Source organism: Chelon labrosus (assembly GCF_963514085.1).
Source record: "Chelon labrosus genome assembly, chromosome: 3".
Taxonomy (NCBI): Eukaryota; Metazoa; Chordata; class Actinopteri; order Mugiliformes; family Mugilidae; genus Chelon; species Chelon labrosus.
In genome coordinates, this window is record NC_140339.1 from 1584314 (window position 1) to 1602971 (window position 18658).

Sequence of the window (18658 nt, forward strand, 5' to 3'; positions counted from 1 at the left end):
GCTCCTCCTCAAACCTTCCCGGGCCTTCAGAGAGCTAACCCCATTCAGTCCCCACTGAGAGCGCTCGCACATGTTCCACGGGATAGCCACGGACAAAACTGCAACCGTGCAGCTCTGGGCTGCAGGAAATAAGTCACAAACTGTTCAGACGCAGCAGTTTAAAAGGCTCACGTGACAGATCTGTGTGACGGCCGAGGGAACAGAGTTTGACCCCGTCAGTGCATCGCTTCACAGCGCCGCTCCACCTCTCTCTGATCAATAAAACTTGATGAGACTCCTCCAGCAACGAGCCTCGTGTTTCTAGATCCTAATAATGTTTTAATGTTCTCGGTGTTTGATTCTGATTCTCGTCTCCTGCGTCACAGAGCAGCTGATCAACACCAGATCAATGCAGCTGCACAGCCCCAACAATAAACTCAGAGAGCTGATCTAAAGAAACTGTTGTTGATACTACTGAGCTAAAGAAATACTCAATGACTAGAATACTAACGTCATCAGAAGATTAGAACACCAGACTGACAGAAAACAAACCAGTAAGGTGTTTTAATAAACCATTCACATAGTATTACCACATGGCTAATTACAAAAAATAAACTATTTCCAAGGTTTTACCAAAGAGTTAGTTGGGTATTTACGAGCTTTTACAGGATATGAGATAACAGGTGTTGCTTTGTTACAAATAGCTTACAAGATGCTTCAGAAATAATAATCAAGGTTAGCCTTATAGCTAGAGTGACTCATGTTTCACTCGCTGCAAAATAACTCAACAACCTATAAAACAGACGTTAAATGCATCAATGAATCGTCTTTATCTCGTAAATAATGAACCACACACGTTTAAGACGCCTTAGAAGTTGGAAATGTTTCATTCATGCATGACACACAGTCACGGTAAGAGATGGAAGGAGTCTCATATGAGAAACCAACACCTGTTATCTTATTGTCAGCTGGTAAAGATCCAGCTGAGCACTTTAAGCAGAAGTAGTACTCGTTTTAGACAGGAGGGCAGCGTTAATGAATCATCTAACTCTATAATACGCTGTTCATCATCTGTGTAAATAAGGAAATATACACATGCAAGATACTTAAAAAGATGGAAATGCTTCGTTCATGCATAAGACTCGTAAATATCCAACCAGCTATTTGATATACTGCACATAAGGTTTATTAACACACTTCTAAACTATATGCAAGTGATCTACTAATGTCATGTAAAGGTCTAGGCTGCTGGGGGAGGATGCACTGAGTACATGTCCTCTACTCTCTTCTCTCTGGCACGAGCTCCTGTCCTCTAATTTCTTCTCTATTACTAGTCATGCAGTTCTGTGCTACGACTGTATAGCATGTTAACTGCTGTACAGCTGCAGAGCCAGAGGCATCTTCACTGCTACTTCCTAGATCCTACATTTCCCACAATGCAGTTCAAGTTTTTAAACCCAATGTAGACTCTATGGGGCTCAGTCTAAAATTGTCTGTACACAAACACGACTTCACTGCGTTTTTATTGGCATCAAGATCACACACCTCATCCTCACTTCAGGAAGTCACAGCTTCCTTTCATCCGCCGTGCTTTTATTGTGAAAATCTTCCAAACGCAAGTCGGTAAAATAAAATAACGTAGGAGCAACATTTCTCACAAAGCCTCTGCAGCTTCACAACCAACAAGATCAGATCAGCTGGAGCCGGCTGAGATGGAGAAACTGTCCGCCATGTTTTTTTTTTTTTTTTTGGCAATTACCCAGGTGGCTTTGAGGTGCTAATTAGACAGTGTTGATTAATACCAGCTGTGCATAATTTGTGCTATTATTGGATGATCACCTGAGACTAGAAGTGAGAGAGAGAGAGAGAGAGAGGCAGAGAGATGAGAGTAGAGCATATAGTCCAATCTACATTTACATTTTCTACATTTTATTCCAAGTCGCTGCAGGATAACGTGAAGGAGGAGAGAGACTGTGACCCGTTTAAACGGGAGGTCAGCTTGATTCTCCAGTCTGTTTGTTAACAGACACTGGTTGTGTGAGTTTCTGAAGGTCAGGTTATATGTAACCCAAGAGCTAAGCATCAAAAGGTTGCAAGGCCCAGAAAAATGGCTCCACAGTGTTAAAGTTCTGAAAGAGTCAGGCCTCCAGGACAAGACGTGTCGGGACGGTCCCAGCTACAGCGTCTCCCTTCAAAACCAATCAAAGATGGGAAAATGAACCAAACCATGAAGCAATTCAAATATTGCTGAGTCCCAACAAGAGATGGGGAGATGTCAGTCATACATCGATCAGCCACAACATTATGACCACTGACAAGAGAAGTAAATAACATCAACCATCTTGTGACAGTTCAGTGTTCTGCTGGGAAACTTCTGGACCTGGCATTCATTGGTGTGGATGTTACTTAGACATGTAGCACCCACCTAGACCAGACCAGACACCCCCACCCATAGCAATGACACTCCTTGATGGCAGCAGCCATCCCCAGCAGGATGCAGCCTGGCACAGACACACACACAAAAACACTTTAGGAACAAGTAAAAAAAAAAACATGAAGAACAGCACAAGGTGTTGACCTGGCCTCCAAATTCACTAGATCCCAAACTGATCAAGTATCTGTGGGATGATCCACAGAGGCCCCTCCCCTCAAAGACCCCCCCACTAACAACAGGACACCCTCAGAAGGCCCATGTCCATTCTCATGTTATTCTCATTCTCTGTTTTACTGTCCTGGTTCTTTGTGTTTACTCGTCCTAGGAGTTAACGTGCATCAAGGAAATTTCACAATCGTATCAAACTCACAGAGTAAATCTTTCCTGCGTCGTTATTCCATTTCCTCATTGAGATATTCTTGATAAAAACGAGGAGACACAGATGACGCCGCCTCGTGTGAAATGCCGTCGGACAGTTCATGTCAGACCTGTCAATCACCATGAGGACCTCTGCAGGACTGAACGTTTCAGGTGTCTTGATAATACATGAGGGGGGGCGCTTCTCATTTCCCACCACAACTAGTGGGAAGCCGTTGCCATGACACCCTGCGGCTGATTGACAGCTGTCACTGTGTGGTTGTGTGTGTGGTTGTGTGTGACGGGGGCTGTGAGCTCACATGTGTGTTGTATTCTGATGAATGACATGTCAAGTGGGAGCGAGGATGCCACACAGACGTTGTCATGTGTGTGGGTGGAGGCTGGATGAGAAGGGGGGGTGGGGGGTGGAGAAGGGATTGTGGGTAGGAGGGAAACGAGGAGCAGCCAGTGAAGGCGCCCGAGGCAGCGCGGTGGACATGATCTACTCCATCGATTCTAGTTTACAGCGCCGTCCTTTACGAGGCGTCGTTCAACATTTATAAAACGTTAAAGACGTTCTAAACAACGAACTGGTTTTTAAAAACGAGGGCAATCATCCAACCGCAGAGCTGGAGCACACATAAATAGGTCCCAGCAGAAGTCCTAACCTGAATCTTGTACAGTATATAGAGGACAGACGTCTCCTCCTGTTTAAACATCTGGCCACCGTACATGTTGATGACTGCATCTAAAGGAAGCTGTGTTTTAGTTTGGGATTATTTTCATTGATGCACTAATTGGACCATAAATCGCTTTGATAATGATTTAGTTTTAATAATGAGGGCAATAATCCAACCACAGAGCCAGAGCACACGTTATGACCTACATGTCCTCGACACGTGTACGGTACAGCAGATGTCTTTAAGGTAAAGGTCTTCGTCCAATGAAAAGGCCAAAAGCATCACATTATCTCCTGATATGTCCCAGATTCCTCCTCCTGTTTAAACACCTGGCCACGGTAGATTTCACTCAGATTAAAGGAATATCTGTGTTTTAGTTTGGGATGATTTTCAGCATTAGATTAAGACACGTTTGATGCACACAACTGGACACGGACCATTCATGACCAGTATGCTCCTTTCCAAGGCATCATTCAACATTTCTCTGATATTAAATATGTTTTAAACAACAGTCGTGTTTTAAGAATAAGAGCAATTATCCAACCAGTGCCAGTAATAGTCCTAACCTACCATACCGTACCCACATGTGCAGACATCTTGAAGGTAAAGGTCTTATATTTTAATGTCAACACGTTCAGTGAAAAGGCCACAAACATCACATTATCTCCTGGTATTTTTCCAGGTTCCTCCTCCTGTTTAAACATCTGTCCACGGCAGATTATGAAAACTAAAATGAAAGGGTTGGGATGATCTTCAGCATTAGATTAAGACACATTTGATGCACTTATTGGACATGGACCGTGCATGATCTACTCCATCGTTCCTGGTTCACAGTACGCTCCTTTCTCCTAACCTGAATGTCCTCTACACACAGTTTGAACACGTGTACGGTACAGCAGATGTCTTTAACGTAAAGGTCATATATTTTAGTGTCAACACGTACAGTGAAAAGGCCAAAAACATCATATTATCTCCTGATATGTCCCAGGTTCCTCCTCCTGTTTGTGGCTCTCAGTCTCTATTTGCTAACACAGCTGGTGGAGCCACAGTAGCTTCTGATGAACTCAAGGAAGGAAGGAAGGAAGCCATTTTTAGTTTTTATATTAAGACATATTTGATGTTCTAGTGAGTGTTTCCAGCAGCTGGATGTGTCAATGTAAACTACAGAGTGTGTCTATGGTAATGAAAGAAGATCGAACCCAACAAGGACGGTGTTTGACATGGACAATAAATCCTCAACCTGATCCTGTTTGGACCGTATCATTCTGCTTTACTAGAGATCTAGAAACAGACGTTCTACAACACCTGAGATTCATGGGGCCGGTGTGGAGTAGTGGCTTTGGTCATAGGTTCACATCTCCCTTCATGGTTAAGATCCCTATCTGAGCTGTCATTGGGTGAGAGATGGGGCCAATTTAGAATCACCAATGAACCTAACCAGCATGTCTTTGGACGGTGGGAAGAAGCCTCCAGAACCTGGAGAGAACCCACGCAGACACAGGGAGAACATGCAGACTACACACAGAAAGGAACCAGTCGGCCTGGATTAGAACCCAGAACCTTCTGGCTGTGAGGCATCAGTGATGACCACCATCACAAGGTTTATTGTCAGAGTGGTTCTGCTGTTGTGGAGCATCAAATTTGCTGAATTTGGAACAGAAGAAGAAGAAGACATTCCTTGTCTCCAGTTTCTCTCCAGTCCTGAATGTGTAGAGTCTTAGAAGACGACCAAGATGTCTCCACATCTCCATCGTCTCTGTCCACATGGGTTCCAGCTTGGTTCATCTTGTTTTTCTACCTCCATGTTTCTGTCCTTCACCTGATGTTTACTCCACGTGGAGCAGACAGTAAAGGAAGTTATTGAAATATTCCACTTAGTATTTTTTTGGAGGAATTTGAAATCTCTGAATCTGTGACAGGAGCCAACAGTGAGTCCATTATTCCTCTACTGTGCTGTATTTATTACTGTGTGAATATGAAGTGTTGAGCGCCGTTTCATTAAGTCTCTGCTGATGAAAGTTTCTGGTTTATTTCAGGTGGCCGTGTGCAGGCGTGTGAAGACTCTGATGTATGTTACACTGCACATCAGAAAACCACGAGACGCCCGGAGGATGACACATCCAGTACTTCAGTGGGAATGGTGATATAACGGCAGTAAATTACATAATGGAAAACTGAACTGTGATAGCAGCTACAACAAACCAGCTGGAAAATGTGACGCAGTTTAACTCTATCAGTTAACACCGGAGCAGAGCGGGAACACGGGTTCTGTTCCTGGTTAATGACGAGATTGACTCAACTGAACGAGGAAAGCTTTCTTTATTCACTTTAATGAATTTAAAAGTCAGAGAGAAGCTGCCACGTGTTTCTCAACCATCAGGAAAATGATGAACTGATGGGTATGAAGTACAGAATACTAACGGAGTAATAATGTAGGTCTGTAACTAATTGCTCTTTTGCCTATCAGGGTCAGTTATCAGGGACATTCAGAGCTCCCGTTCTGCACAGATCCTCGTGGCCCAGTTATAGAAACAAGGCAATTACTGACCTGGGTCTCATTTATATGGTCAAACACTTCTGAAACTTGCAGGATGTTCTGGTTGTGAACAAATCTCATGAAAGGAGTGAAAGAAAAACAATGAATATATACTAATTAGTTTCCTGTTAACATGCAGATTGATAATGTGATCTCCTAATAACATGTAGACTCTTGATGTCCTGGTTTCTCTCTGGTTACTGGAATAAATGAACATCAGATGAGGAGTTTCCAGGAAGGACAGAAACATGGAGGTAGAAAAATAAGATGAACCAAGCTGGAACCCATGTGGACAGAGACGATGGAGACGTGGAGACATCTTGGGTCATCTTCTAAGACTCTACACTTTCAGGTCTGGAGATAAATCTTCTTCTTCTGCTTCTTCTTCTTCTTCTGTGCTCCTAACCCTCAAAATGCTCCAGTTTGTGGGTTAGGAGCTCAAGGCACCTTAACCATGGACATAAGGGGATGTGAACCTATGACCAAAGCTACTACTCCACACCGGCCCCATGAATCTCAGGTGTTGTGTGGAACCTCTGTTTCTAGATCTCTGGTAAAGCAGAGTGATACGGTCCAAACAGGATCAGGTTGAGGATTTATTGTCCAAGTCAAACACCGTCCTTGTTGGGTTCGATCTTCTTTCATTAAACATACTCTGCAGTTTACATTGACACATCCAGCTGCTGGAAACACTCACCAGAGCATCAAATGTGTCTTAATCGAAAAAGTAAAAACAGCCTCCTTTCTTGAGTTCATCAGAATCTACTGGCTGTGCCAGTGGAGATCCAATTCTTCTTCTTCTTCTTCTTCTGTTTTATTTCATGCAGATTTGACGACGCTCCTAAGCAGCAGCACCACTTTGTCAGTTAAGTTCTACAGTGACTGGTATTTTTTTTTTTTGGGATCAGATCATTTTATGTAGCGTCCATGGGAAACAAGGATTGATCGCGCTGAAGAAATATCGTCCGTGTGAACGTCACAGATCAATCATAAGTGGTTCAAAGCTCCAGCGATGATTGTGAAATCCGAGCCGAAGCAGCGGAGCGGGAGGCCGCGGGGGTTATATTATTAGATTATTTGTAATCCATGAAAACGGCAGCAGAGCAGACGTGGAGGTTCTCAGACGTGGAGGTTCTCAGACGTGGAGATGGTGGAGACACATTTCTACGACTCTAAACCGCTGTCGGTTCACACGACGGCGCCTCTGCTGCCTGTCGACCGTCAGACGTGCTCTCCCTCTGCGGGCCCCCTGAGGTTTTTTATTTTTTATTATTATTTTGTGGTGAAGTGTGTCAAAAGACATGATAGTGATGTTCACGTTGCTGCTGAAGCAAAGGCAACTGTCCTCCCCCGTCGCTCTTCCCCTTCTTTCATCTCCTCCGTCACTTGTCTTCCCTTAACACCGTCCCCTCCACCCTCGCTCTAAACCCCTCATTCTGTGCCTTTATTCTCTCTTCTTCTGCGGCCTCCTCCTCCTCCTCCTCCTCCTCCTCCTCCACACTCTGCTCTTCATCCCGTCCTTATTCTACTGCTTCATCTTTACATCTTTTCTATAAGGACTAGCTATCTCTCCTCTCCTCTCCTCGACATTGGACAGAGGCTGAGCTACACAGTGTGGGTAGTGTTGGTGCAGCCGAGTGCTTCCAAAAGTGTCCATCTGCCAAGAAACAGTAGGAGGAGGGGGAGGAGGAAGGGGGAGGACGGGGGAGGAAGAGGAAGAGGCCAGAGAGCACGTGTCTTAATCGGGATTGACAGTCACATCGCTCCCAGATAAACGCCTGGCACGCTCTAATCCTCCGTCGATCACGTTGCTCCTGCAGGCCGCGGAAAATCCCAGATGTGCTGGTGAGTCTGAAGGAAGTGATCCAGGTGATCCAGGACACACACACACACACACACACACACACACACACACACTCATGGACACACACACACGGACCCGATGCTAAGTTCCTGACGCAGGTGAGGCGAGGCGTTCACGCTGCATACATACAAACTCGCATACATTTGCAAAGTGTTCCGTAGGCCGCCATAGCAACTGTTGCCGTAGCTACTGTAGGAAGCCAGCTTCTTTTTTTTTTTTGATGGCACGTTTCCCAGTGGAACCCGTCATACATTTTGCACAGAGGGGGAGGCATGGGGGGAAGGTGGGATAGGATGCACAGTGTATCCTGTACAGCAGATGAAGAGACACTGTCAGAGGTCTGAGGAGACGCAAGCTCTCCATCTACAGAGGATGCTCCGTTCATCCAAACAAACACTTATCTAACAGAGATATATTTAGGGTTGATTTATTTTAGATGTTGTGACATGTCAGCTCCTGAGATTTCTGCTTCCAGTTTGAAGGAATTTAGTTTCCAGTGGTGATTTTTTATAACGAAAATACTAAAAAGCTACAGTTGTACTTAGCAGGAACGATGATGACGATGTTTAGCGTCAGAGAAATAAAATTTAGATTCAAATCGATCTTGATCTTGAAGACTATTTAAATACACTTCATTTCCTGCATCATCCCGTTAGAGATCTCACAGCGGCCTCGCAGGACTGGTTTCACACGACAAATTTTGCAAGACAACTGTCACGGTCCTGAGTGTCCTCTGCATCCAGTGCCTCTTTCCTTGCACTCTCGCGCTTTTGAGGTTTTCTCCTGTTGCAGACATAGAACTCATGTCCTGTGTTTTCATCTGTTTTTTCTGAGAGAGCCAGTTTCCTGCCCTTTTTGCATTTTCGGGTTTTTGCTCTTGGATTTACTTCGTTTAATAAACTCCTCTTTATTGACTTTAACACGTGGAGCTTTAGTCTCTTGCTTTTGGCTCCGGCCTCCATCTGGACAGACCATTACAACAACTAAATGAGTCGACCCGTGAGGGGAATCCAGAACAAAACAGAAGCTTCAACTCTGAGAGCAAAGTCAGGACTGAGTGATGGTTGGATTTAAAACGTCTGATGACAGAGAAGAGCTGCACAAAGCACACATGAAAGATGAGAGAAGACTGAGGAGACGCCACAAACCTCTGGAACCCATTAGCAGAACATTAGTTTGATGAAAATAAAATAACTGTGAAACTGACATTTCTCCAAATACTGAACAGAATCAAATCAGGAGCTCAGTAACAATACGCAGCTCTATTCACTATCTAACTTTAGTGCCTGTGCTCATATGTATTTGTTTAATTAGCACTACCGCAACTGAGGTCAGTGAGAATATAATGAGTGATCCGTGGACAACTTCATCCAGTAGTTATTAGAATATTTCTGCCTGGAGTAATGCACTGATGACCTCTCATTGTTAGACTCATGCTAACGGCGGCTAATGATCCCAGAGCCTCTGTCCTGCAGCCGAGACGGGGACCAAAGGTCTGCTGAGCTCGGTTCCTTTTAAATCTGCACCACCAGGTATTTCTGCAAATCTGCAACCAACACTGACATGAGAGACGTGACTTCAGCATCCATCAGACCTGGTTCAGCTCTCTCTGGAGATCATTCCAGCAGTGCTTGTCTAAACCCTGCATGTTTAAACTGGTGTGATTCCCCTTTAAGTATCCAGATAAATCAAGCCAACAGGGGACGTATGACATGTTCTTTTAAAGACACGCTACAGTCGATTTCCCTCCGATCAAACTAGCGGACGTCTGGTGGGAACTTCTCTGTGGTGATTTTTATTTCTCTGGACGTGCAGGTGCAGAGGCGACAGTGATCTTTACGCTGTCAGCAAATACATGAATCCCATCACAGCTGTGCTGGAATTCAGCAGCAAAATATTGACAGTAAAATATTAGTGAGTCATGTCTGGACCCCCGACCTGCAGGTTAGTCAGCCTGGATCTTGTGAAAAGGAAAAAAAAAAGGGAATGAAAGCTGAGTGGAAGGAGAGAGAGAGAATCTATAGCAGACTCACCTGGGCTGACGCTGTGAAGGTACGGCCCGTCTGGCCTCCTCCCCCAGCCGGCTGAGGGAGGGTGATCGGCTCCGTGCCCCCCTCCCCATGGTCCGGACCACCACGTTGCCATTGGGGCTGCCGCTGGGCATCTGCTGGAGCAGCTGGGGTGACAGGCTGCGATGCAATGCTGAGGAGCCAGGCTGCGAGTGACCCTGCTGGGGGGCCCGGTGCGGGTGGGGCTGGGTGTGTTGGTGCTGCTGCAGATGTGGGGCCCAGCTGCCAGGAGAACCGTGCTGCTGCTGCTGCTGCTGCTGGTACTGGCTGACTGTTAGGTTGTTGTCGCTGTTGGAGCGCAGGAGGACCCGCGGCGCCGATAACGAGGAGGGAGACTGGCCGTTTCCGCTGCCGTCACCAGAGGCCGGACCCCGTCTGCGTTTGGAGTAGGCTGGAGCCTCGCGGAAAGGCACTGCAGACGGACGGGAGGGAAGTCAGCGTTATTTTTAGAAATACAAAGATTTAAATTAAGGCTGTGAACGGTAGAAGTGAAAATCTCAGCTGCAGCAAAACCAGAGAAGGGTTTTTAAAATGCCTCTGAGGACTGATGGGAGACATCACACTGTTAGAAGTCAGCTCAGAAATATTTTCAAAAACTGAAACAGATCCACATCCACATGAGAATACTTCCAGCCCTGAGGAAACCACAGCACAGAGAGTCACTGATGATGATCAAGGACCACTCACCCAGAGGTCACAGCCACTATTAAAGGGAATATCTGGCTGTCCTCTGATCTTTCCTTTATTTTCTGTTATCCTCAACATCTGTCATCTGGACTTAAAGGTCCAACGAGGGTACAGCTGCAACTGCAGGATTCAGAACCAGTAATTGTGGGCTTCAGCACTGTTCAATGCACAACGGTAGAACTGCTGCTGCACCACTAACACATGGTTCTACCACATTCTGGATCCAGTATAAAAATGTTCCCTTACAACAGATAAATATGTTTCTGTTACATCCATTATCTGCAGGGTCTCCCGGAGAACTGAACAACACAACATCTGCAGCTGCATGAGTCCTGATCAAGACAACAACTGACTGGAATCTAATAGATACTGTAATTTGAAGAAAAAGTTACGATACGATACGGTATGATATGATAGATACAATAGATACAGTGGGATGGGATACGATACGATACGATACGATACGATACGATACGATACGGTGAGATGCAATGTCATGCGATACAACACGGTACGATACGACACGATATGATATTGTTTGATACAATAGATACAGTGAGATACGATACGATACGATACGATACGATGCAGATTTAGGTGTTAGAGTGGCAGGACAAAATGGTGCAATAATATTTATTTTGATATATAGTATGTTTCATCATTTATTTCACTATATTCCAAATGAAAAATGATTTAATTCCCTCGGTTTTTGTTTATTAGTTTAATTTATTTGTTCCATGTTTTATTTTTACTTTGAATCAGACAAACCACGATGAAAGCTGCTGTAAAAATAAAGTCTTTTAACTTTACTGTCCTCATATCAGAGCTGTTAGGATTCTCCAATGCCACATTCCATGTGTAAAGGTGGATGTGCTGCAAAGAGGGCAATTTAAAGGTTTAATCATTCAGTGTGAAACCCACCAGCTACTGCTGCTTATAATAACAGTCATATTTACTGTAGTCAAGAACACAATCCATCAGTTGCAGCTAAATGTGTGTGTGTGCAAAGATTAAATATTCTCTATTAACATCCTGACACTCATTAATTCCCACTAGCTGGGTGCATACTGTACAATCTGCATAATGAAAGGGCCGATTACGCTTCTTGTCATTGTTGAATTTTGGCCTCAGGAGCTCTCTTTGGTCTCTTTCTCTAATTAGTGCAGTTATTGACCACAGTGAAGCCTCGTCTGTGGGAACAGACCTCCGTTCTCTCGGCTCCACAGCTCTAGAGCTGCTTTTGTTGTTTAAATGTCCAGCGTCGATTGAGGTTATCGATTGTGAAGAGAACGTGAGGGAAGGTGGAGAAAGGCTCTGTAATCTTTTCACCAACACATGTCTAGAGGAGAAACTGTCTGCTACGTTACAACGAAGGAAAGAGAGAGAAAAAAACAAGTGGGAGGTCTGTCATCTCCTAATGAGACCATCACAATGTTTCTGAATTAAATCAGTCTGATCAGAGATGAACTGTTTCAGATACATGAGTGTTTACTGACGGTTTACTGGGGCGACTGTTGCTCAGTAGAACCAGAACCAGTCGGCGGTTTGATCCCCGTTACATGGACCACTAGTGTCCTGAAGCAACACAATCCACACAGAGCCTTTCCCACTCTCATCTGGATGGTGGGAATGGCTCTGTCCCATACTGTTGTCAGTAATGTGGGGGGACCACAGGGGACTGTCCCGTCTCCACTTCTGTTCACTCTGTACACCCCTGATCTCCAGTCCAGCTCTGGGTCCTGACATCTGCAGAAGTTCTCTGATGATTCTGCAGTGGTTGGGTGTCTTAGAGATGGACAGGAGGTGGAGTATAGGACACTGATCAGAGACTTTGTCCCAGACAAACAACCTACTCCTGAATGTGGACAAGACCAAGGAGCTGGTCATTGACTTCAGGAGGAACAGGACACCAGTGGAGCCCATCACCATCCAGGACCTGGAGGTGGAAGCAGTGGACCACTATAAGTACCTGGGAGTCCAGATGAACAGCAGACTGGACTGGAGGGACAACAGTGATGCTGTGGACAAGAAGGGCCCAAGTAGACTCTAGTTCCTGAGGAAGATCTGGTCTTTTAATGTATACAGCAAGTTGCTGGAGATGTTCTACCAGTCTGGACTTTACTGTGGTTTGTTGGGGAGCAGCACCAGCAGAAAGGACATCAGTAGGATGGACAAATTGATCTTGAAGGCTGGACATGTTATTGGCAGATAGTTGGAGACGTTTGTCTCAGTGAGGGACAGGAGGACACTGGACAAACTGCTCTCCATCATGGACAGTCCATCTCATCCACTCCACCAGACTATAGAGGGACAGTGGAGCTCATTCTCCAACAGACTGATCCAGATCCACCCCCACAGTGAACGCTACAGAAGATGAATGAATGAATGAATCTATGAGTCCATTTAAGACCCTGAAACATGCTCCAGCATCTTCCACTTCCATTTGATTTGTTCCTTTGAGCTTTGAGATGATGGCAGCTAACATGATGCTGTTGTTTTAATCCTCTAAAGACGGTTTGAACGACTGGTTGTTAACGTTTAACCCAGGAATGATGGATTTCTTCCACCCAGAGAGAATCCAGCAGATCAGGAGTGTTCACGGTCATCAGGAGATCAGATTATCACATTAATCTACAAATTAAATGTTCGGTGTGGTGTGATGGAAACAAAGATGATCTCAGTCTGAGGTTAGAGCAGCGGTACAGAACCTGGAGAAGACATAAATAGCTCACCTTTTACTTCTATTACATTATTTTTTTGTGTCTTGCTGACGTCACACATTGATCCGTCAGTCTCTCCACATATTGACCTTTTATTTTGCTCCTCGTCTGCTGTTATTGTTCATATTTGTCCTCAGCCCTCGCTCATATATGTGCCTCCAAACACGCACACAAGTCAGACAGGAATATCGGACCGATGCTGGCGATTGGCCGTGCCCCCCCGCCACCCTCCACCCTCCACGCTGCTCTTTCTCTGACCGTCATTAGCATGATTATCAGGATTACATGAGCAGAGCGGCTCCTCCGGCCCCCGCTTCCCTGCACTACACTGTCAGGCCGAAGCAGTTGTGGGGGTTGTTGGCCTTGATTTCCCCGTGGATACTTTCCTCCATTACGCTGAGATATGACGAGCCTACAACCACCACCGCCAGCTCTATCTCGCAATTATGACAGTGCAGGGAGAGCGGGAGCAGAACGGAGCCTGCAGCCGTTCCAATAAGCATCTCCTGATTAGTAGGAATTGATTAATACGGTGGTAGCAGGCCAGCGTCGTGGCCTCTTAGCTCTGCTGCAGCTTCGTGCTCTTCAGGCAGCCTGAACATTAGACGAGGGGATTCACTGAGTCATTATCACTTTCCCAGACTAATATCTCAGGCCTCGCTCTCTCGTTCTGCAGCAGACGTGTTGATGAAGAGACGAGGTGCTATCATCTAATGAGCTAGCACATTTAGGAGCTAGCAGGCAGGCTAGCATCTGCGCTCAGCCTGGAGGGGTGTGTGGACTCCAAACTGGTTCTAACTTCAGCTGAATGCACTCACACAGACTCACAGACAGGAACGCATCTCCGGTTCGACTGCACACAATCGCAAGTAATGGAAAAAAGGTGGAGGGGGTGGGTGGTGTTGGGGGGGGGCAGGGACTCAAAACAATCTGAGCGCCTTATGTAAGAGTTGGGAAAGCAATCAGTGGATTCTATATAATTAAATGCAGTTGAAACACAGAATGCGTGTCAAAGGTCAGAGTCCAGATAAACCACAGTTCTAGTTTTTATCCTCACACACTAAGCTGCTGCAGGAAGACGCTTCAAAGGCAGCTTGTCCCGCGCAATATAATACGGGTAAAGGTTTGAACATTTCTACCACTTTCACTTTAGAGTCTGTGAACGCTTCTTTCAAGAGCACTCGGATTTAGGAGCGTCATGGTTCACGGTCAGAGTCTTTGTTCTGCTGAGGTGTGTAACAAAACTTAACTAAATATAGTCAGACTCTAATATCCACCGATTCAAGAGGAAAGAGCTTCAAGAGGAAATGTCCATCGATACGATACGATACGATACAATACGATACGATACGATACGATACGATACGATGCGGTGCGATACGATTATCAAAGTCAGGTGATGGTGTCTCTCCTTGGCAGCACATCCTAGTTCTTTCCTTTTAATCACAAGGTGTTCTCAGGCCACATGAGACAGCTCCAAGAGGAAATGTCCATTGATACGATATGATACGATAAGATAGATCCCCGTGTGGAAATTTAGGTGTTACAGGGGCATTAGTATGCTTAACAGTTTATTTTACTGTATTTCTAATTAGAAATTGTTTAGTTCCCTCTGTTTTCATTCATTAGTTTCATTTATTTGATTTAACATTTCTACCGTTTTCACTTTAGAGTCTGCGAATGCTCCTTTCATGAACGCTCAGATTCAGGTCTTAACTCCTGCACGGGAAACGACACTCAACCAAAAATAGCCCGACTCTTATATCCATCCATCAGTTATCAAAGTCAGGTGATGGTGGCGACAGACGAAGGAAGTCGTTCCACACGTTCTTCTCCCTAGCAACACATCCTAGTTCTTCCCTTTGGATCCCAAGACGTTATCAAGCCAGATGAGACAGCTTCAAGAGGAGGCTCCAGGGAGGAACCCTGAGACGCCAGAACCTCCTCAACCTCCTCACCGTATCTCCGAGGCTGAGCCCAGCCAGGCTACAGAGGAGCCTCATGTCTTTCTGTTAATACTCAAAGATCATGACCCTACAGGTGTCATATCAGTGGCCCCAGTCCCAAACCAGTGGTTGAGTCAAAAGGCAGATTATCAGAGCATCTGGGCCAGACTGGAGCGACTAGACTCTCAGTCAGGACATGATGCAGAGTCCAAACGATTTACTGGGAGTTCAGGGGATAAATGATGGAAGCCAAAAGAAACGTAGAGGCAGTTTGACACGACCACAGTTTGCTTCCTGTCTACTATAAAGACTCCACATTGGTTTGGATATTTAAAAAACTTTATATTATTATTCATGTAACTCATGCACAGACATTTAGTTATTTGGATTGGAAGTCGTCTCGTTGTTTCCTCTTGTATCCATAAAATCAATCATATTATAAACTTCATTTTGCCTCATCTTATTTTGGCCCTTTTGGGGAGAATATGTAATGATTACATTTCCTGTTAGATGGAGCTGTTCTAGTTTAGTCTGTTAGCTAAGTCTGGCTTCTGTCATCTGTCCAGTCACTGTAGTTCTACACGGGGTCATTTAATGTGATTAATAAATGAAGGAGGACATGGACAAGACTACAGGTCAGATTTAAAGTCTGGTTTTCATACCAGCCAGAGGAAAACAATGTGAAATCATCTGTATTTGATTTGATATCAGTTTATTTCAAACCTACCGAGACATATTTAGCTCAGCGTTCACTCACTCACTGCTCTACTGAGCCTGAAGGTCATTTCATGGTTGCGTCTACTTACAACCTTCAAGTCCAGATTTCTCAATCACATAAATATCATTTCCAGGTTCTTTACTTTGTCCTGGCTAAAATTTTACACAATGGAGCAACAAGCGTCCAAACAGAGTCCATTCATATAATAATAAAAACACAATGCAATGCTTTGCCTGTGCTTATGACATGACAGATGGGTAAATTACAGTTATCTGACACTACCATGTGAGTGATGACGCAAAACGCTGATGATTCATAAGACCCTGGAACCTCAATTTACTGCACGCCGTGGGGTATTTATAGCTTTATAGTGGTTTCCTTTCAGAATTAATTTGACCTTTCTGTAGACTCTATAGGCGTCCTGTTAGCACTGACAGGTATGGTGCTGGTGCTGATGCAGGGACTTCACCTTTCCATCTTCTGGATAGATAAATAAATAAATATATAAATAGCTGCAACAGCCCAGAAAAGTCATCAGAAAGTGGAAAGTAGATCACTTACTGGACATATTCAAACACTTTAGATCTTTGCTACACAGCCAGAACAAGAGAAATGTGTTCAAACAAGCCCTGCTGCAAACACGACTGTGTTCCTTTGTGTTTGTGATCTTACACTTTAACATATTTCTCTTTATTAGCCAGATAACAGGCTGCAGCTCGAGCCCTGAACGCGTCATTGACATCATCGATCCCTCATTTACCTCCAGGACCTTGGGACTAACTTGAACCGTGCGCACACAACACACACATTTCACTCATTGGTAATTAAGCTGCCACTTCCTGGAGCAATCCAATCTAATCAAATCCTCCCTCTCCTCCTCCTCCTTCTTCTATTTATTATTATTAATATTATTACTGGTGCGTATCTTTATAGTCGAGATGAGATCTGTGTCAGTGCAATTAAATATAGAAGCGACGTAAAAAGCCGCCCAGAGCGCATCTTGCTGGCGTCCTTCCGTCCTCAGCCTATAGGCGCAGCTCAGTCTCCGTCTCATTGAGAAAATAGCAGCGGATGAATCAAACCCAGCAGCGTCGTTTCACACGCGGCCAGATGGATGGGACGTTTAGGTTCTGTTCGGGGGAGAGGGGGGAGGGTGGGGGGGACACCTAGTCACGTCTGTGGGTGTTTTCTGCACCTCAGTGTCCCGTCTCTCTCTGTGACCTATAAAAATAATAATTAGAAGATAAAAACTAGTCCAGCTCCAGCTGCCTCATCTCCTCCGATGTGTGTTTTTTTTTTTTTAAATCGTCCGAATTAAAAATAAAATAAAAAGAAGAATAAGACTGAACTGTCGGATTATTCTTGTAACCTAAATACGCACCGAGCCACCTCCATCCTCACAAACACGGTTAAAATAACTCCAGTCATGTGAATCACGCATCTGGTGAAACAGCTGAGCGTCAACTTGGAAGGAGCGAACTCTCAGTTTCCAAAAAAAAAAAGCGCCTGATTTGAAAGTGAGACGTAAAAGAATAAACTAAATAAAGAGTGATGAGGCTCCTTACCTTCCTTTTTTAAGGCATTAATGATCGACTTCATCGTTACTCCGTCTCTACTCCGACTCGTCGCCGTGGAGGACTTTTAAGAGCCAGAGTCTCCCTTTCAGCACCATGGACAGAGACTCCGCGGAGCGCAGCGCACATGATCCCGCTCCCTCCCTCCTCCCTCCCTCCCTCACACCTCCTCTTCCTCCTCCTCCAGCCACCTCCTCCTCCTCCCTGGAAAAGCAGCCCCTCCGCTGACACACACACACACACATACACTCCAAGTCTCTAACCCCGCCCCTTACACACCTCCCCTCTCTCTCTCTCCCTCTCTCTCTCTCTCTCTCTCTCTCTCTCTCTCTCTCCCATGGGGGAAGAGACTGCGCTGCGCAGTAGTGGAGCACAGTGGAGCAGTAATAGGCCACGAGTGACAGTGTAATCCAAGTCTCCTTGCGGTGTCCGCCAGAGGAGAAAAGCAGGAGTAGAAGCAAAGCGTACGGAGAAGTTGTGTCTTTTCTCTTTTGCGGTAAATGCACAGAAACAACACAAACACCCAGAGCTTCTCAGGAGGCTCAAAGGAGGCCACACTGGTGAGCATCCAGTGACTGGACATGGAGCGAGTGGAAGGACAGGACAGCACTCAGAGCCAGAGTCCTGTGCAAGAAGTGTCCTCCGTTCGCTGAAAGGACTGAGGACACTGCTCCTGATGCCGTGGCTGCATCAGTGACCTGCTACGCTGTGGTCTGAGGAAAAGCTGGACGAGCTGATAAAGAAGTCTATCTCCATGCGAGGCTGTCCTCTGTACGAGAAACTGTCAAACGTACTGAATAACACACCCCTGTATGAGACCGTTAGGACGTCAGGTAGCTCCCTCATCCAGAGACTGAAGCTCCCAGAGGATGGAGGAGCTCTAACAGAACTCAGACTCTTTAATATCAGCATTTCATTTGCGCAACAGCTGAGATTCTGGACGATATATCGGTCTATATCTCAGGAAATGTACTAATTTAGCATTTCAGTCTTATATACATACATTCACTGATCAGCCACAACATTAACATCCTAATATTGTGTAGGTCTCCCTTGTGGTGACTCATCAGAGAATGGACATGGGCCTTCTGAGG

General features: G+C 45.2%; 1 protein-coding gene across 1 annotated transcript in view; it reads right to left on the minus strand.

Moving 5' to 3' along the window:
* The window catches only part of shank2a (SH3 and multiple ankyrin repeat domains 2a), a 141750-nt gene that overhangs the window by 65171 nt on the left and 57921 nt on the right, over positions 1-18658 (minus strand). The window contains 1 exon segment of the mRNA XM_084541366.1: positions 9884-10331. Within this exon segment, the coding sequence (XP_084397492.1) occupies positions 9884-10331 (448 nt within the window).